At 46.6% G+C, this 21,432-nt stretch overlaps 1 protein-coding gene across 1 annotated transcript in view; it reads right to left on the bottom strand.

The window, feature by feature from the left end:
• Positions 1 to 21,432, bottom strand: part of LOC120062167 (glutamate receptor 3-like) — a 129,252-nt gene that overhangs the window by 95,645 nt on the left and 12,175 nt on the right. Inside the window, exon 2 of the mRNA XM_039011973.1 lies at positions 20,990 to 21,177. Coding sequence (XP_038867901.1) covers positions 20,990 to 21,177 — 188 coding nt within the window. The remainder of the gene's footprint in view (positions 1 to 20,989; positions 21,178 to 21,432) is intronic.

Genomic DNA, 21,432 nt, shown 5'->3' with positions numbered 1-21,432 from the left:
TGGTCTAGGACTCTATTGTCCATTATGTGTCTTAATGATTTTGGGGGGGGGGGGGTCCAACCTCCCTCGCTACAGAAGGATTATCTACATCTCTCCCCCCTCGTTTCAGCTGGACGACTTTGGGTCTAAGTATCCCTGGGAAAACATCTAATTACAACATCCACAGCTCAGACTGTTGTGGTCTGTGTGTTTGGCACTGTAAGGCTAATGTCTGCAGTAGACCCATAGAGATAAGGCTTTAGCGAGGTGGACTGATGCACTGGGAATAATAAATGGCCTGCCTGCCTGCCTGCCTGCCTGCCTGCCTGCCTGCCTGCCTGCCTGCCTGCCTGCCTGCCTGCCTGCCTGCCTGCCTGCCTGCCTGCCTGCCTGCCTGCCTGCCTGCCTGCCTGCCTGCCTGCCTGCCTGCCTGCCTGCCTGCCTGCCTGCCTGCCTGCCTGCCTGCCTGCCTGCCTGCCTGCCTGCCTGCCTGCCTGCCTGCCTGCCTGCCTGCCTGCCTGCCTGCCTGCCTGCCTGCCTGCCTGCCTGCCTGCCTGCCTGCCTGCCTGCCTGCCTGCCTGCCTGCCTCTCTACTCGTTTTCCGATGGTTCTGTTTGCCGTCAGTCTAATGTGTGTGAACAGTCCATTGCCGACCCCACAGCCAGGAGTCTTCTATGTTAGAGATGAAAAATTGTATACAAAACAGTATGTGAATCTACTATAGGACCTGTTAGGCACATCAATATTTCAAGCTGTACCAAATTTAACCTACTACATGTTTTTTTTGCATGCGACAAAGAGCCTGCCATGTCAAAGTTGAGCTACGGGAAACCCTGCCAGAGTAGACTGTAATCAGAGCAAGAGAAAAGTCCTTCATGAGCCTCAGAGTAAGTAGGCTACGTAAGGTCATATCTTCTATCCCGATAACACAGTAATCCCCTTTAATTCTGTAGTCACAGACAGTCAATGGATCTTTAAAGCCTTACATGATTGTTGCCAGGGCTTTCAAACACCACGTCTTCAGGGTTTTAACTTCAAAGTGCCGAATCCGCTGTGCTATTTCTGTCACTCTATTCTTTCAATCGCTTTGCTTCTTTCGTATTATTAGCTACAATGAGCTACAGTTGGATCAGTGACACCATTGATGTCATCAATGACATCAGCCAAGTGTTTACCCTCTGTTGCCATAGATCTCTCTCTCTCATCAATGACATCAGCCAAGTGTTTACCCTCTGTTGCCATAGATCTCTCTCTCTCATCAATGACATCAGCCAAGTGTTTACCCTCTGTTGCCATAGATCTCTCTCTCTCATCAATGACATCAGCCAAGTGTTTACCCTCTGTTGCCATGGATCTCTCTCTCTCATCAATGACATCAGCCAAGTGTTTACCCTCTGTTGCCATGGATCTCTCTCTCTCATCAATGACATCAGCCAAGTGTTTACCCTCTGTTGCCATGGATCTCTCTCTCTCATCAATGACATCAGCCAAGTGTTTACCCTCTGTTGCCATGGATCTCTCTCTCTTATCAATGACATCAGCCAAGTGTTTACCCTCTGTTGCCATAGATCTCTCTCTCTCATCAATGACATCAGCCAAGTGTTTACCCTCTGTTGCCATGGATCTCTCTCTCTCATCAATGACATCAGCCAAGTGTTTACCCTCTGTTGCCATGGATCTCTCTCTCTCATCAATGACATCAGCCAAGTGTTTACCCTCTGTTGCCATAGATCTCTCTCTCTCATCAATGACATCAGCCAAGTGTTTACCCTCTGTTGCCATGGATCTCTCTCTCTCATCAATGACATCAGCCAAGTGTTTACCCTCTGTTGCCATAGATCTCTCTCTCTCATCAATGACATCAGCCAAGTGTTTACCCTCTGTTGCCATGGATCTCTCTCTCTCATCAATGACATCAGCCAAGTGTTTACCCTCTGTTGCCATAGATCTCTCTCTCTCATCAATGACATCAGCCAAGTGTTTACCCTCTGTTGCCATGGATCTCTCTCTCTCATCAATGACATCAGCCAAGTGTTTACCCTCTGTTGCCATGGATCTCTCTCTCTCATCAATGACATCAGCCAAGTGTTTACCCTCTGTTGCCATGGATCTCTCTCTCTCATCAATGACATCAGCCAAGTGTTTACCCTCTGTTGCCATGGATCTCTCTCTCTCATCAATGACATCAGCCAAGTGTTTACCCTCTGTTGCCATGGATCTCTCTCTCTCATCAATGACATCAGCCAAGTGTTTACCCTCTGTTGCCATGGATCTCTCTCTCTCATCAATGACATCAGCCAAGTGTTTACCCTCTGTTGCCATGGATCTCTCTCTCTCATCAATGACATCAGCCAAGTGTTTACCCTCTGTTGCCATGGATCTCTCTCTCTCATCAATGCATTTGGCATACAGCAGTGTTTTCAAGCTCAGCGCAGAACAAACAAAAACCTACCCCATAAACAAAAACACAACACAATGCAGAATCGGAATCTCTAGACACATGAATGGGTGAATCCTACACAGTTTCCACACTACCCCTCTGCAGCTTAGCAGGTACAGGGCTACAGAAGGCCATTTTGGCTCCAACATGGTTGCCCTCCCAGCCCTCAACAAGCAGCAGCATGTGTTTCTATCAATCCCCAAAGACTCCTCAGTTCTTCCTCCCTCCCTCTCTGCCCCCTACTTTCCTCCATGTCTTCCTTGCACATATGGCGGTCTCTGCCTAGCTAGCTGACTGCGTGTCTTTGAACAGCTTGTGAGCCCTGGGCCTGTCCCAGACTCCATTCATACAGGCCCCCCTCTCTGTCTCTCTGTGATCGCTGGAGACAGGCAGGTGTCTGTGTGTGTGTGTGTGTGAGTGACTGCGTGCATGCAAGAGTGTTTTCTGCCTTTAAGCTGACTCCAGCAGAGATGAAAAAAGCCCAGGAGGGGAGAGAGTTACGCCTGAATGGAGAGAATAAGATGCAGAACAAACCCACACATTCACAGACTCAGAACACAGCCACGCATTCACAGACTCAGAACACAGCCACGCATTCACAGACTCAGAACACAGCCACGCATTCACAGACTCAGAACACAGCCACGCATTCACAGACTCAGAACACAGCCACGCATTCACAGACTCAGAACACAGCCACGCATTCACAGACTCAGAACACACCCACACATTCACAGACTCAGAACACACCCACACATTCACAGACTCAGAAAACAGCCACGCATTCACAGACTCAGAACACACCCACACATTCACAGACTCAGAACAAACACACGCATTCAAAGACTCAGAACACACCCACGCATTCACAGACTCAGAACACAGCCACGCATTCACAGACTCAGAACACACCCACACATTCACAGACTCAGAACACACCCACACATTCACAGACTCAGAACACACCCACACATTCACAGACTCAGAACACAGCCACGCATTCACAGACTCAGAACACAGCCACGCATTCACAGACTCAGAACAAACCCACGCATTCACAGACTCAGAACACAGCCACGCATTCACAGACTCAGAACACAGCCACGCATTCACAGACTCAGAACACACCCACACAGTCACAGACTCAGAACACGCCCACGCATTCACAGACTCAGAAAACAGCCACGCATTCACAGACTCAGAACACACCCACACATTCACAGACTCAGAACACACCCACACATTCACAGACTCAGAACAAACCCACGCATTCAAAGACTCAGAACACAGCCACGCATTCACAGACTCAGAACACAGCCACGCATTCACAGACTCAGAACACACCCACACAGTCACAGACTCAGAACACGCCCACGCATTCACAGACTCAGAAAACAGCCACGCATTCACAGACTCAGAACACACCCACACATTCACAGACTCAGAACACACCCACACATTCACAGACTCAGAACAAACCCACGCATTCAAAGACTCAGAACACAGCCACGCATTCACAGACTCAGAACACAGCCACGCATTCACAGACTCAGAACACACCCACACATTCACAGACTCAGAACACAGCCACGCATTCACAGACTCAGAACACAGCCACGCATTCACAGACTCAGAACACAGCCACGCATTCACAGACTCAGAACACAGCCACGCATTCACAGACTCAGAACACAGCCACACATTCACAGACTCAGAACAAACCCACGCATTCACAGACTCAGAACACACCCACACATTCACAGACTCAGAACAAACACATGCATGCGCACACACACACACACACACACACACACACACACACACACACACACACACACACACACACACACACACACACACACACACACACACACACACACACACACACACACACACACACACACACGATGACTTTAAGTAGAACCAAAGTGTGATGAATGGTGCTATCGAGTTATAAAATAAATACATTCTGTTAACTGTCCTCATCAGTGAATGATCCTCTTTACCCTTGTGTCGTCCTAACATTCTGCATACTCCCCTTGTCTTATTAAGGGTAAAAAATGCCCCGCCTTCACTAAACCCCTAAAATAAAGCAGCTTAATTGAATTTTAAACCCCAAATCTATTTTGCATGAAGAAACAACCTGTCATTCATCACAAACTTGGTGAATATCTGGGGTTTCCCTCTTCACAATGCAGAAAGACTGCATTTAATCAGTGGACACGACTCGTTGTTATTGCAACACACCTGTCATAATTGTTTTCTTTACTAATGACTTTTCACGTTCAAAACCGTGCACTCTCCTCAAACAATAGCATGGTATTCTATCACTGTAATAGCTACTGTAAATTGGACAGTGCAGTTAGATTAACAAGAATTTAAGCTTTCTGCCGATATCAGATATGTCTATGTCCTGGGAAATGTTCTTGTTACTTACAACATCATGCTAATCGCATTAGCCTCCGTTAGCTCAACCGTCCCGCAGGGGACCCACCTATCCTGAAGAAGTTGCAGAGGTATATTATTGTTACTATTATTGCTAAAGGTACTGCATAGATGTAAACATACATTTTTAGCAAGATATAGCACTTGTATAGTCTAAGAAAGTAGCAGAAATGTGCAGAAAGTAGTTTTGAATGCATTTTATTGAAGGGAAACAATAACAGTCTTGAACTTTTTTGGCAACATAGTGATATATTATTATATACTGTACAATGAGGATTTCATCTACAAAATACTAGTCTTCTCACATTTTTTTTAACCATTGCCAACACCCACAAGGGGTATAAACAACAACAATAAATAAGAATAAAATAAGATAATAGATCCAAAACAAAAACGTGAAGAACATAAATCAATCGACTCTAATTAGCACATGTAGGACAGTATGCAAGTGTGTGTGCATGGACTTTGCAGATGTATTTCTCACATGTGCAGCACATAGTATTTGTTTTACAGTCCTTCTTTGGGGGGGGCAGAATTGGCATCTACTCCTCTTGTCTGCTCCAGCTGCAGCCTCAGGTGGATCAGGACAAGATTCAGCCCCCTGAACAGCTTTCACAAGCGCTGCAGAGGCTGCTGTGCAGGGGAGGAGCTCCCTTCTTTGAATGTGTGGGGTTACAAGAGCCTTTCCCAGCTGCTCCAGGAACACCCTCCTCTTGTTCTGCCCATCAGGCATCAAGGTAGTGTTGATCTTGTTCCATATCCCGAAGGCATTGTATGAGGGCACATCAATGATGTTATGGAAGATGACCAGGAGCCAGCAGGCAGTCATTCTCCTGCAGCTGTAAGTTCCAATCACCTTGTCCAGGTTGTCCTCGCCTCCTTTGTTGTGGTTGTAGTCCAGGATGATGGCTGGCTTCCTGTCCTCACGATCACTGATCTCAGCCGTTTTGTGCAGTGTGCTCAGGAGGACCACATTCTTGTTCCTCTTTGGGAGGTAAGAAACTAGAGTGGTGGAGGGGGTGAAGGCAAGCTTTGATGAGAAGGCCTCTCTCCCACTTGTTGCAAGGAGTGCAGGGGGAGCTCAGGCTTGTTCTTACTAACTGTGCCAACCATGATGATCTTCCTCTTCAGGAGCTGCTGGCTGAGTTCAATCAGTAGCACACATCATCTCAATTTCTCATTGTTTGTGTGTGTGTGTCTTTGTGGTTTTTCTGGTGTGTAAATTATTTTACAAATGACCCTAAGACAATCGTTGTATCCTGGTGGTGTATAGCTTTCATGGAAATATGAACAAAGAACATTTTCTAATGTTGGGGTCACTCTAGGAAAAGTCATCAACTTTCAAGTTGAAAAAATATCATTTAGGGGGTTTTCTCTGCTGTTAAACATCGTGGCGGGTAATTTTTCACTTAACCCTCCTGTTGTGCTCATTTCATGTTAATTAATTCTGTGTTCCGATCCAAAATGACCGCCCCATTATAGCTGATTACAAATCCATAATAATACAGATATTATCACCTAATCTTGTGTTAGATTTTTTTTAATCATCTTTAGATCTTGTGAACATTACAAGTTTTTAACTTCTATTTGCTATTTATGGCCTGTAGGCCTCATTGACCTGAGCTCATACAACTCGTTAATGAATAAAAAAATGCATAATGTATGGATTATTTTGACTATAACAAATACTCAGATGAAACATAGTGTTATTTATCACAGACTACTTTGTGTCAAAGTTTAACACGGACTCTCTCCTCCTCACCAGTGTCATGATCAAAGATATGATCAAGAGCCTCACATACAGTATATCGTTTGGTCATTATGCTGCCACAGAATGAAAGCCCTCAAGAAAAGCTTTATATACCAGAGCTGCGAGAAAAGTTCTATATATTATTAAAACAATGTTGCAATTGTTTGTGAGAATGCCAACAGGTGTGGTTCCCGTGTGGGAAAGATTCTATTGGGGAAAGGTTCCCGTGGGGGTTGCCATGGAAGCCAAGAAAGAAAGGGAGTGAGGTGTGTGTGTGTGTGTGTTTGTGTGCTCAAACACACATGCGTGTGGGGGTCTGGGAGAGGAAGTGTGTCCATCTGATGAATGGGAACGTGCCTGAACTCAATTTTATAAACTAATTGTAGTCTCACCCATTCATTTGTAATGACCGGTCATTTTTGACTGGGAACACCACAGGTGTACAGAAGTTAAATAAAACACCCAAAATGTTATGAAAATCATCAAAATGTATTTTGTGTGTTCAGATGCCCTGTGTGGACAAAGTCATGGAACCTTATGACAATCAGATTAAATGAACTACATTTTTCAGAGAGAAAACTTGTAAATCGGTCCAATTCGACAAGAACACAGCAGGGGGGTTAGAACAACACAAGGGTTAAATACCTTTCGTTAACTGTCCTCGTCAGTGGATGATGATTAAAATACATTATATTAACTTAAATACAGTGGCTTGTGAAAGTATTCACCCCCCTGGGCATTTGTCCTATTTTGTTGCATTACAAACTGGAATTAAAATAGATTTTTGGGAGGTTTATATCATTTGATTTATACAACATGCCTACCACTTTGAAGATGCAAAATATGTTTTATTGTGAAACAAACAATAAATAAGACAAAAAACTGAAAACTTGAGCGTGCATAAATATTCGCCCCCCAAAATCAATACTTTGTAAAGCCACCTTTTGTAGCAATTACAGCTGCAAGTCTCTAGGGGTATGTCGCTATAAGCTTGGCACATCTAATCACTGGGATTTGTGCCCATTCTTCAAGGCGAAACTGCTCCAGCTCCTTCAAGTTGGATGGGTTCTGCTGGTGTACAGCAATCTTTAAGTCATACCACAGATTCTCAATTGGATTGAGGTCTGGGCTTTGACTAGTCCATTCCAAGACATTTAAATGTTTCCCGAGTGTTGTTTTAGCAGTATGCTTAGGGTCATTGTCCTGCTGGAAGGTGAACCTCCATCCCAGTCTCAAATCTCTGGAAGTCTGAAAGAGGTTTCCCTCACGGATTTCCCTGTATTTAGCGCCATCTATCATTCCTTCAATTCTGACCAGTTTCCCAGTCCCTGCCGATAAAAAAACATCCCCACAGCATGATGCTGCCACCACCATGCTTCACTGTGGGGATGGTATTCTCGGGGTGATGAGAGATGTTGGGTTTGCACCAGACATTTTCATTGATTGCCAAAATGCTCAATTTTAGTCTCATCTGACCAGAGTACCTTCTTCCATATGTTTGGGGAGTCTCCGACCTGCCTTTGGGCAAACACCAAACGTGTTTGCTTATTTTTATCTTTAAGCAATGGCTTTTTTCCGGCCACTCTTCCATAAAGCCCAGCTCTGTGGAGTGTACGGCTTAAAGTGGTCATATGGACAGATACTCCAATCTCCGCTGTGGAGCTTTTCAGCTTATCTTTGGTCTCTTTGTTGCCTCTCTGATTAATGCCCTCCTTGCCTGGTCCGTGAGTTTTGGTGGGCGGCCCTCTCTTGGCAGGTTTGTTGTGGTGCCATATTCTTTCAATTTTTTATAATGTATTTAATGGTGCTCCATGGGATGTTCAAAGTTTTGGATAATTTTTATAACCCAACCCTGATCTGTACTTCTCCACATCTTTGTCCCTGACCTGTTTGGAGAGCTCTTTGGTCTTCATGGTGCCGCTTGCTTGGTGGTGTTGCAGACTCTGGGGCCTTTCAGAACAGGTGTAAATATACTGAGATCATGTGACAGATCATGTGACACAGATTGCACACAGGTGGACTTTATTTAACCAATTATGTGACTTCTGAAGGTCATTGGTTGCACCAGATCGTATTTAGGGGCTTCATAGCAAAGGGAGTGAATACATATGCACGCATCACTTTTCCGTTTTTTATTATTTTAATAAAAAAATAGAAAAAATAATTTCACTTCCCCAATTTGGACTATTTTGTGCATGTCCATTACATGAAATACAAATAAAAATCAATTTAAATTACAGGTTGTAATGCAACAAAATAGGAAAAACACCAAGTGGGATGAATACTTTTTCAAGGCACTGTACCTTCTGTTAACTGTCCTCAGTGGATGATGATATGCCTTCTGTTAACTGTCCTCAGTGGATGATGATATGCCTTCTGTTTTCTGTCCTCAGTGGATGATGATATGCCTTCTGTTTTCTGTCCTCAGTGGATGATGATATGCCTTCTGTTTTCTGTCCTCAGTGGATGATGATATGCCTTCTGTTAACTGTCCTCAGTGGATGATGATATGCCTTCTGTTAACTGTCCTCAGTGGATGATGATATGCCTTCTGTTAACTGTCCTCAGTGGATGATGATATGCCTTCTGTTAACTGTCCTCAGTGGATGATGATATGCCTTCTGTTAACTGTCCTCAGTGGATGATGATATGCCTTCTGTTAACTGTCCTCAGTGGATGATGATATGCCTTCTGTTAACTGTCCTCAGTGGATGATGATATGCCTTCTGTTAACTGTCCTCAGTGGATGATGATATGCCTTCTGTTAACTGTCCTCAGTGGATGATGATATGCCTTCTGTTAACTGTCCTCAGTGGATGATGATATACCTTCTGTTAACTGTCCTCAGTGGATGATGATATACCTTCTGTTAACTGTCCTCAGTGGATGATGATATGCCTTCTGTTAACTGTCCTCAGTGGATGATGATATACCTTCTGTTAACTGTCCTCAGTGGATGATGATATGCCTTCTGTTAACTGTCCTCAGTGGATGATGATATGCCTTCTGTTAACTGTCCTCAGTGGATGATGATATACCTTCTGTTAACTGTCCTCAGTGGATGATGATATGCCTTCTGTTAACTGTCCTCAGTGGATGATGATATGCCTTCTGTGATGATATGCTTGTAACTCCTCAGTGGATGATGATATGCCTTCTGTTAACTGTCCTCAGTGGATGATGATATGCCTTCTGTTAACTGTCCTCAGTGGATGATGATATGCCTTCTGTTAACTGTCCTCAGTGGATGATGATATGCCTTCTGTTAACTGTCCTCAGTGGATGATGATATGCCTTCTGTTAACTGTCCTCAGTGGATGATGATATGCCTTCTGTTAACTGTCCTCAGTGGATGATGATATGCCTTCTGTTAACTGTCCTCAGTGGATGATGATATGCCTTCTGTTAACTGTCCTCAGTGGATGATGATATGCCTTCTGTTAACTGTCCTCAGTGGATGATGATATGCCTTCTGTTAACTGTCCTCAGTGGATGATGATATGCCTTCTGTTAACTGTCCTCAGTGGATGATGATATGCCTTCTGTTAACTGTCCTCAGTGGATGATGATATACCTTCTGTTTTCTGTCCTCAGTGGATGATGATATGCCTTCTGTTAACTGTCCTCAGTGGATGATGATATACCTTCTGTTTTCTGTCCTCAGTGGATGATGATATGCCTTCTGTTAACTGTCCTCAGTGGATGATGATATGCCTTCTGTTAACTGTCCTCAGTGGATGATGATATGCCTTCTGTTAACTGTCCTCAGTGGATGATGATATGCCTTCTGTTTTCTGTCCCTCAACAGTTGGTGCAATGCTACATACATTATCTATGACATCATCACAATAGTGGATTGTTCTTCAGTATGAATTACAGTCATTGGGATGAGTCAGAGGATGTGTTCCTATTGGCACCCTATTTACTATATAGTGCACTACTTTTGACCAGGGCCTCATAGGGCTCTGGAACAATAGGGTGCCATTTGGAACACTTCCAGAGAGAGTAGTTGTACCTTATCCATTAAGTTGTGAGGAAGCCTCACCATTGGATTAATTTAGCTGCAGTGCAGTGCAGCGTATTGACGGCAAACTACGGAGTTGGTTCATCTGCACTGATCATCACAGAATATACAGACCTTTATTATGTGTCCTATCTGCACTCTTCACAGCAGTAACTAAACAGCCCATTGAGACTTCTATCTGCTCTGCAACAGCATGACAACAGCAGGCCAACAGCAAAACGAAGAGACAACTTTGGGCCAGAGTGTGTGCAGGCTTTTGTTCCCGCCCAGCACCAACGCACAACATATGTATTTTTGTCCGTTCTGATGGCCTTGAGCCCATTGAACCCCAGTGCTACAGCAGAGCCCATTGAACCCCAGTCCTACAGCAGAGCCCATTGAACCAAAGTCCTACAGCAGAGCCCATTGAACCCCAGTCCTACAGCAGAGCCCATTGAACCCCAGTGCTACAGCAGAGCCCATTGAACCCCAGTCCTACAGCAGAGCCCATTGAACCCCAGTCCTACAGCAGAGCCAATTGAACCCCAGTGCTACAGCAGAGCCCATTGAACCCCAGTGCTACAGCAGAGCCCATTGAACCCCAGTGCTACAGCAGAGCCAATTGAACCCCATTCCTATAGCAGAGCCCATTGAACCCCAGTACTACAGCACTGCCCATGGAACCCCAGTCCTACAGCACTGCCCATGGAACCCCAGTCCTACAGCAGAGCCCATTGAACCCCAGTCCCACAGCAGAGCCCATGGAACCCCAGTCCTACAGCACTGCCCATGGAACCCCAGTCCTACAGCACTGCCCATGGAACCCCAGTCCTACAGCACTGCCCATGGAACCCCAGTCCTACAGCACTGCCCATGGAACCCCAGTCCTACAGCACTGCCCATGGAACCCCAGTCCTACAGCACTGCCCATGGAACCCCAGTCCTACAGCACTGCCCATGGAACCCCAGTCCTACAGCACTGCCCATGGAATCCCAGTCCCACAGCAGAGCCCATTGAACACCTATCTTACAGAATAATGGTACACCCTAGGAGGCTAGAGATACAGAATAATGGTACAATCTAGGAGGCTAGAGTTACAGAATAATGGTACACCTTAGGAGGCTAGAGTTACAGAATAATGGTACACCCTAGTGGGCTAGAGTTACAGAATAATGGTACACCTTAGTGGGCTAGAGATACAGAATAATGGTACACCTTAGGAGGCTAGAGTTACAGAATAATGGTACACCCTAGTGGGCTAGAGATACAGAATAATGGTACACCTTAGGAGGCTAGAGTTACAGAATAATGGTACACCCTAGTGGGCTAGAGATACAGAATAATGGTACACACTAAAATAGGGGTCTAGACAGGGCGAAGTCCAGCTGCTTCGGAGTCATCACTGAGGCTTTGGCAAAATTAGTCCAATCAGCTGAAGTTTAGACACCCCATGATGAGGCGACGGAACTGTGTGCGTGTTTGTGAGTTTTATTGTGTATGTTTGTGAGTGTGCCTACTGCTACCCTGGAGGGAGGTGAAGGACTGTGTGCCTACTGCTACCCTGGAGGGAGGTGAAGGACTGTGTGCCTACTGCTACCCTGGAGGGAGGTGAAGGACTGTGTGCCTACTGCTACCCTGGAGGGAGGTGAAGGACTGTGTGCCTACTGCTACCCTGGAGGGAGGTGAAGGACTGTGTGCCTACTGCTACCCTGGAGGGAGGTGAAGGACTGTGTGCCTACTGCTACCCTGGAGGGAGGTGAAGGACTGTGTGCCTACTGCTACCCTGGAGGGAGGTGAAGGACTGTGTGCCTACTGCTACCCTGGAGGGAGGTGAAGGACTGTGTGCCTACTGCTACCCTGGAGGGAGGTGAAGGACTGTGTGCCTACTGCTACCCTGGAGGGAGGTGAAGGACTGTGTGCCTACTGCTACCCTGGAGGGAGGTGAAGGACTGTGTGCCTACTGCTACCCTGGAGGGAGGTGAAGGACTGTGTGCCTCCTGCTACCCTGGAGGGAGGTGAAGGACTGTGTGCCTCCTGCTACCCTGGAGGGAGGTGAAGGACTGTGTGCCTACTGCTACCCTGGAGGGAGGTGAAGGACTGTGTGCCTACTGCTACCCTGGAGGGAGGTGAAGGACTGTGTGCCTACTGCTACCCTGGAGGGAGGTGAAGGACTGTGTGCCTACTGCTACCCTGGAGGGAGGTGAAGGACTGTGTGCCTACTGCTACCCTGGAGGGAGGTGAAGGACTGTGTGCCTACTGCTACCCTGGAGGGAGGTGAAGGACTGTGTGCCTCCTGCTACCCTGGAGGGAGGTGAAGGACTGTGTGCCTACTGCTACCCTGGAGGGAGGTGAAGGACTGTGTGCCTACTGCTACCCTGGAGGGAGGTGAAGGACTGTGTGCCTCCTGCTACCCTGGAGGGAGGTGAAGGACTGTGTGCCTACTGCTACCCTGGAGGGAGGTGAAGGACTGTGTGCCTCCTGCTACCCTGGAGGGAGGTGAAGGACTGTGTGCCTCCTGCTACCCTGGAGGGAGGTGAAGGACTGTGTGCCTCCTGCTACCCTGGAGGGAGGTGAAGGACTGTGTGCCTCCTGCTACCCTGGAGGGAGGTGAAGGACTGTGTGCCTACTGCTACCCTGGAGGGAGGTGAAGGACTGTGTGCCTCCTGCTACCCTGGAGGGAGGTGAAGGACTGTGTGCCTCCTGTTACCCTGGAGGGAGGTGAAGGACTGTGTGCCTACTGCTACCCTGGAGGGAGGTGAAGGACTGTGTGCCTACTGCTACCCTGGAGGGAGGTGAAGGACTGTGTGCCTATTGCTACCCTGGAGGGAGGTGAAGGACTGTGTGCCTCCTGCTACCCTGGAGGGAGGTGAAGGACTGTGTGCCTCCTGCTACCCTGGAGGGAGGTGAAGGACTGTGTGCCTCCTGCTACCCTGGAGGGAGGTGAAGGACTGTGTGCCTACTGCTACCCTGGAGGGAGGTGAAGGACTGTGTGCCTCCTGCTACCCTGGAGGGAGGTGAAGGACTGTGTGCCTCCTGCTACCCTGGAGGGAGGTGAAGGACTGTGTGCCTCCTGCTACCCTGGAGGGAGGTGAAGGACTGTGTGCCTCCTGCTACCCTGGAGGGAGGTGAAGGACTGTGTGCCTCCTGCTACCCTGGAGGGAGGTGAAGGACTGTGTGCCTCCTGCTACCCTGGAGGGAGGTGAAGGACTGTGTGCCTACTGCTACCCTGGAGGGAGGTGAAGGACTGTGTGCCTCCTGCTACCCTGGAGGGAGGTGAAGGACTGTGTGCCTACTGCTACCCTGGAGGGAGGTGAAGGACTGTGTGCCTCCTGCTACCCTGGAGGGAGGTGAAGGACTGTGTGCCTCCTGCTACCCTGGAGGGAGGTGAAGGACTGTGTGCCTACTGCTACCCTGGAGGGAGGTGAAGGACTGTGTGCCTACTGCTACCCTGGAGGGAGGTGAAGGACTGTGTGCCTACTGCTACCCTGGAGGGAGGTGAAGGACTGTGTGCCTACTGCTACCCTGGAGGGAGGTGAAGGACTGTGTGCCTACTGCTACCCTGGAGGGAGGTGAAGGACTGTGTGCCTACTGCTACCCTGGAGGGAGGTGAAGGACTGTGTGCCTACTGCTACCCTGGAGGGAGGTGAAGGACTGTGTGCCTACTGCTACCCTGGAGGGAGGTGAAGGACTGTGTGCCTCCTGCTACCCTGGAGGGAGGTGAAGGACTGTGTGCCTACTGCTACCCTGGAGGGAGGTGAAGGACTGTGTGCCTACTGCTACCCTGGAGGGAGGTGAAGGACTGTGTGCCTACTGCTACCCTGGAGGGAGGTGAAGGACTGTGTGCCTACTGCTACCCTGGAGGGAGGTGAAGGACTGTGTGCCTACTGCTACCCTGGAGGGAGGTGAAGGACTGTGTGCCTACTGCTACCCTGGAGGGAGGTGAAGGACTGTGTGCCTACTGCTACCCTGGAGGGAGGTGAAGGACTGTGTGCCTACTGCTACCCTGGAGGGAGGTGAAGGACTGTGTGCCTCCTGCTACCCTGGAGGGAGGTGAAGGACTGTGTGCCTACTGCTACCCTGGAGGGAGGTGAAGGACTGTGTGCCTACTGCTACCCTGGAGGGGGGTTGGGGGGGGGAGGGTGGGATTAAACCAGAGAGAAAACCCTCATTAAATATCAGCATAGAGACATTGAGTGAATTCACATCAAATTGCTTAGAACACATGCAGATTAGTACTATTATAGGTAGTAAATCTGAGAACCCCGTTAAAGATGCAGCCATTAAAATGTCTGAGTACAGTATATTCTCTCCTGATGCTTTTAAAAGCTGGTGCTCATCCTGAACTGAATGAATAGAGGTTAAATAGATCTTTTTTGTTGTACAATTTCCCCCAGAATTATCGAGTAAGGACATTTAGCGGCACGACGATAATAAAATTAGACACAATAAATGTATACTGAAAGCAATTCAGAATTAGTCTACTACTCCGGGTATCGAATTAGACTGAAACTAATACTCATTGAGAGGATATTGTAAAGCAGGGAGAAACCAATATAATATAGCTCAATTAAATGATATCAACGAGTGGAATACAATGAGAGTGGTATTATGCAGTGTAGAGGCATTAAGCCCAGAGAAGAGGTAGGGGGGGGACTTACTGGTCTGAGCCCAAACCCCAAACCACACAACTAACAACGTTGGCCACTTTATGGAACACAAAGCCTTCACTCTCTCATCCTGGAATATCCAAGGCCTGAGGTCATCTGCCGTTGGCCTGAAGAGCAGGAACCCGGACTTCACCCCACAAAAAAATAAAATACAGAAATTCTTATTCTAGAAGAACCATGGTATAGAGGAGATGGACCCACTGGTTTTTCCTCTGGGTTACAGAGACCTGGTAGTCCAAGTGGCGCAGAGTTCTAGGCCACTGCATCTCAGTATTTGAGGCGTCACTACAGACACCCTGGTTCGAATCCAGGCTGTATCACAACCGGCCGTGATTGGGAGTCCCATAGGCATTGTCCGGGTTTCGCCGGGGTAGGTCATCATTATAAATAATAATTTGTTCTTTAACTAACTAACTTAAAAATGGCACCGGAAGAAATGGCAGCAGTTTTACGGACGCCCAACCAATTGTGCTATTATGTGTTTTTATTCGAGTTATTTGTAACTTATTTTGTACATAATGTTTCTGCAACTGTATCTTACGGCAAAAAAGAGCTTCTGGAAATCAGGACAGCGATCACTCACCTCGGATTAGACTTTTTTTCTTCAATAAGCAGGACGCACAGGACATACTCCAAACACCCTCAAGGCCAACATCCCAGTTATTTGCCAGAGGAGGAGACGAAGGCACAGAGGACACCGAGCGGGATGCCTCGATAGGATCCGCCGACGGCGAGTGGGAAAGCTGCCGTTACTGTCAATACTACTCGCCAACGTGCAATTATTGGACAACAAATTAGACGAGGTACGATCACGAATATCCTGACGGGACATCAAAAATTGTAATATCCTATGTTTCACGGAATCGTGGCTGAATGACGACATGGATATACAGCACCGGCAAGATGGAGGGCGGTCTGTGCATATTTGTAAACAACAGCTGGTGCACGAAATCTAAGGAAGTCTCTAGATTGTGCTCACCTGAAGTAGAGTATACTGTGATAAATTGCAGACCACACTACTTGCCTAGAAAGTTTTCAGCTATACTTTCATGGCTGTTTATTTACCACCACAGACAGATGCTGGCACTAAGACCACACTCAGTCAGCTGTATAAGGAAATAAGCAAACAGGAAACCACTCACCCAGAGGCAGCGCTCCTAGTGGCCAGAGACTTTAATGCAGGGAAACTTAAATCAGTTCTACCTAATTTCTATCAAAATGTTAAATGTGCAACCAGAGGGAAAACAATTCTAGATCACCTGTACTCCACACACAGAGATGCGTACAAAGCTCTCCCTCGCCCTTCATTTGGTAAATCTGACCACAACTCTATCCTCCTGATTCCTGCTTACAAGTAAAAATGAAAGCAGGACGCACCAATGACTCGGTCTATAAAAAGTGGTCAGATGAAGCAGATGCTAAACAACAGGACTGTTTTGCTATCACAGACTGGAACATGTTCCGGGATTCTTCCGATGGCATTGAGGAGTACACCACATCAGTCACTGGCTTTATCAATAAGTGCATCGAGGACATCGTCCCCACAGTGACTGTACGTACATACCCCAACCAGAAGCCATGGATTACAGGAAACATTCGCACTGAACTAAAGGGTAAAGCTTTCAAGGTGCAGGACTCTAACTCGGAAACGTATAAGAAATCCTGCTATGCCCTGCGACGAACCATCAAACAGGCAAAGCATCAATACAGGGCTAAGATCGAATCATACTATACCGGCTTCGACGCTTGTCTTATGTGGCAGGGCTTGCAAACTATTACAGACTACAAAGGAAGCACAGCCGCGAGCTGTCCAGTGACACGAGCCGGCCAGACGAGCTAAATCACTTCTATGCTCGCTTCGAGGCAAGCAACACTGAGGCTTGCATGAGAGCATCAGCTGTTCCAGATGACTGTGTGATCACGCTCTCTATATCCGACATGAGTAAGACTTTTAAACAGGTCAACATTCACAAGGCTGCGGGGCCAGACAGATTACCAGGACGTGTGCTCCGGGCCTGTGCTGACCAACTGACAGGTGTCTTCACTGACATTTTCAACATGTCCCTGATTGAGTCTGTAATACCAACATGATTCAAGCAGACCACCATAGTCCCTGTGCCCAAGAACACAAAGGCAACCTGCATAAATGACTACAGACCCGTAGCACTCACGTCCGTAGCCATGAAGTGCTTTGAAAGGATGGTAATGGCTCACATCAACACCATTATCCCAAAAACCCTAGACCCACTCCAATGTGCATACTGCACCAACAGATCCACAGATGATGCAATCTCTAATGCACTCCACAATAGCCTTTCCCACCTGGAACAAAAGGGAACAAATACGTGAGAATGCTATTCATTGACTACAGCTCAGTGTTCAACACCATAGTACCCTCAAAGCACATCACTAAGCTAAGGATCATGGGACTAAACACCTCCCTCTGCAACTGGATCCTGGACTTCCTGACGGGCCGCCCCCAGGTGGTGAGGGTAGGTAGCAACACATCTGCCACGCTGAACCTCAACACTGGAGCTCTCCAGGGGTGCGTGCTCAGTCCCCTCCTGCACTTCCTGTTCACCCACGACTGCATGGCCAGGCACGACTCCAACACCATCATTAAGTTTGCAGACGACACAACAGTGGTAGGCCTGATCACCGACAACGATGAGACAGCCTATAGGGAGGAGGTCAGAGACCTGGCAGTGTGGTGCGAGAACAACAACCTATCCCTCAACGTAACCAAGACTAAGGAGATGATTGTGGACTACAGGAAAAGGAGGACCGAGCACGCCCCCATTCTCATCGACGGGGCTGTAGTGGAGCAGGTTGAGAGCTTCAAGTTCCTTGGTGTCCACATCACCAACAAACTAGAATGGTCCAAATACACCAAGACAGTCGTGAAGAGGGCACGACAAAGCCTATTCCCCCTCAGGAAACGAAAACGATTTGGCATGGGTCCTGAGATCCTCAAAAGGTTCTACAGCTGCAACATCGAGAGCATCCTGACTGGTTGCATCACTGCCTGGTACGGCAATTGCTCGGCCTCTGACCGCAAGGCACTACAGAGGGTAGTGCGAACAGCCCAGTACATCACTGGGGCCAAGCTTCCTGCCATCCAGGACCTCTACACCAGGTGGTGTCAGAGGAAAGCCCTAAAAATTGTCAAAGATCCCAGCCACCCCAGTCATAGACTGTTCTCTCTACTACCGCATGGCAAGCGATACCGGAGTGCCAAGTCTAGGACAAAAAGGCTTCTCAACAGTTTTTACCCCCAAGCCATATGACTCCTGAACAGGTAATCAAATGGCTATCCGGACTATTTGCACTATTTGCACGCTGCTGCTACACTCTGTTTATCATATATGCATAGTCACTTTAACCATATATACATGTACATACTACCTCAATCAGCCTGACTAACCGGTGTCTGTATGTAGCCTCGCTATTGTTATAGCCTCGCTACTGTTATTTTTCAAAGTCTTTTTACTGTTGTTTTTATTTCTTTACTTACCTATTGTTCACCTAATACCTTTTTTGAACTATTGGTTAGAGCCTGTAAGTAAACATTTCACTGTAAGGTCTACACCTGTTGTATTCGGTGCACGTGACAAATACACTTTGATTTGATTTGACTTGCCTGGTTAAATTAAAAAAATTACAAAAATAGTCCCACCAAACTAGATCTTCTGCACAGATTCTGTCAGACTTGGGTCCTGACAGTGATTCTCAGTAAGACCAAAATAATGGTGTTCCAAAAAAGGTTCAGTAGCCAGAACAACAAATACAATGTATATCTAGACACTGTTGCCCTAGAACACACAAATAATTATGACACAGACAAGGAGATGGTCGCCCTGTTCCCAGCTCCTAACCAACCCGCGATAACATCTGCTAAATATGTGTATGTGACCAATAACAGATTTTGACCTCGGCCTAAACATCAACACCACAGGTAACTTCCACAAGGCTGTGAATGATCTCAGAAACCAGGCCCTTTGCCTTCCATGCCATGAAAAGAAACATATACAGTGGCTTGCTAAAGTATTCACCCCACTTGGCATTTTTCCTATTTTGTTGCCTTACAACCTGGAATTAAAATAGATTTTTGGGGGGTTTGTGTCAGTTGATTTGTCATGTTGTTTACATGCCTACCACTTTGAAGATGCAAAATATTTTTTGTTGTGAAACAAACAAGAAATAAGACAAAAAAACTGAAAACTTGAGCGTGCATAACTATTCACCCTCCCAAAGTCAATACTTTGTAGAGCCACCTTTTGCAGCAATTACAGCTGCAAGTCTCTTGGGGTATGTCTCTGTCAGCTTGGCACATCTAGCCACTGAGATTTTTGCCTATTCTTCAAGGCAAAACTGTTCCAGCTCCTTCAAGTTGGATGGGTTCCGCTGGTGTAAAGCGATGTTTAAGTCATACCACAGATTCACAATTGGATTGAGGTCTGGGCTTTGACTAGTCATTTCCAAGACAATTAAATGTTTCCCCTTAAACCACTCGAGTTTTGCTTTAGTAGTATGCTAGGGTCCTTGTCCTGCTGGAAGCTGAATCTCCTTCCCAATCTCAAATCTCTGGAAGACAAACAGGTTTCCCTCAAGAATTTCCCTGTATATAGCTTCATCCATCATTCCTTCAATTCTGACCAGTTTCCCAGTCCCTGCCGATGAAAAATGATGTTCTCTGGGTGATGAGAGGTTTTCCTTGATGGACAAAAAGCTCAATTTTAGTCTCATCTGACCAGAGTACCTTCTTCCATATTTTTGGGGAGTCTCCCACATGCCTTTTGGCAAACACCAAACGTGTTTGCTTATTTTTTTCTTTAAGCAATGTCTTTTTTCTGGCCACTCTTCCGTAAAGCCCAGCTCTGTGGAGTGTACAGCTTAAAGTGGTCCTATGGACAGATACTCCAATCTCCGCTGTGGAGCTTTGCAGCTCCTTCAGGGTTATCTTTGGTCTCTTTGTTGCCTCTCTGGTTAATGCCCTCCTTGCCTGGTCTGTGAGTTTTGGTGTATGACCACCTCTTGGTAGGTTTGTTGTGGTGCCATAATCTTTACATTTCTTTATCATGTATTTAATGGTGCTCCATGGGCTGTTCAAAGTTTTTGATTTTTTTTTTATAACCCAACCCTGATCTGTACTTCTCCACAACTTTGTCCCTGACCTGTTTGGAGAGCTCCTTGGTCTTCATGGTGCCGCTTGCTTGGTGGTGTTGCAGACTCTGGGGCCTTTCAGAACAGGTGTATATATACTGAGATCATGTGACAGATCATGTGACACAGATTGCACACAGGTGGACATTATTTCACCAATTATGTGACTTCTGAAGGTCATTGGTTGCACCAGATCGTATTTAGGGGCTTCATAGCAAAGGGAGTGAATACATATGCACGCATCACTTTTTTTTTGTTGCAACAAGATATATCTTTTAATTAACTTCACAAATTTGGACTATTTTGTGTATGTCCATTACATGAAAATAAAATAAAAATCCATTTAAATTGCAGGTTGTAATGCAACAAAATAGGAAAAATGCCAAGGGGGATGAATACTTTTGCAAGGCACAGTACTGAAAATACATATAAACACAACATACCCAATAGTTTCATTTTGTTTGTAGAACATTTTCGAAAACGTATAAACAATTGAAAGCTGAAATGTCTTGAGTCAATAAATATTCAATAAAGCCCTTACCTGTTCTAGGATAGTGTTGATCCTGTCGACCTCACAGTCGATGACGTAGCGTTTCTCCTGCCTCCTGTCCATCTCCTCGATGATCCGTTTGAACTCTGCTGCGTCCGTGATGCTCCCCACAGACCGAGCCGTCACCTGCCAATTGTTGGTCACCGCTGACTCCATGATGGCCTGAAGGATAGAGAAACCTAGAGAGAGAGAGCCAGAGCTGTTTATCATAAGTGTAATCAACTGAGGAAGGTGCTTAATGTTTAATGTGTTTAATGTGGCATGAAGTCAAGTTTCCCCCATTACAATCTGAAATGACAGGAGATGTCCTTCTGCATTGGGTGTGGAGGAGACCAGAGCAAGATTTAATTTCTCCATGTTATTAACTAGAGGAGGGATATTCATCTCTATATTATTAACTAGAGGAGGGCTGATGATCTCCATATTATTAACTA

This window comes from Salvelinus namaycush, chromosome 17 (genome assembly GCF_016432855.1).
Source record: "Salvelinus namaycush isolate Seneca chromosome 17, SaNama_1.0, whole genome shotgun sequence".
NCBI lineage: Eukaryota > Metazoa > Chordata > Actinopteri > Salmoniformes > Salmonidae > Salvelinus > Salvelinus namaycush.
Note: the sequence above shows the minus strand (reverse complement) of the source record. Positions and strands in the feature narration are given on the sequence as shown.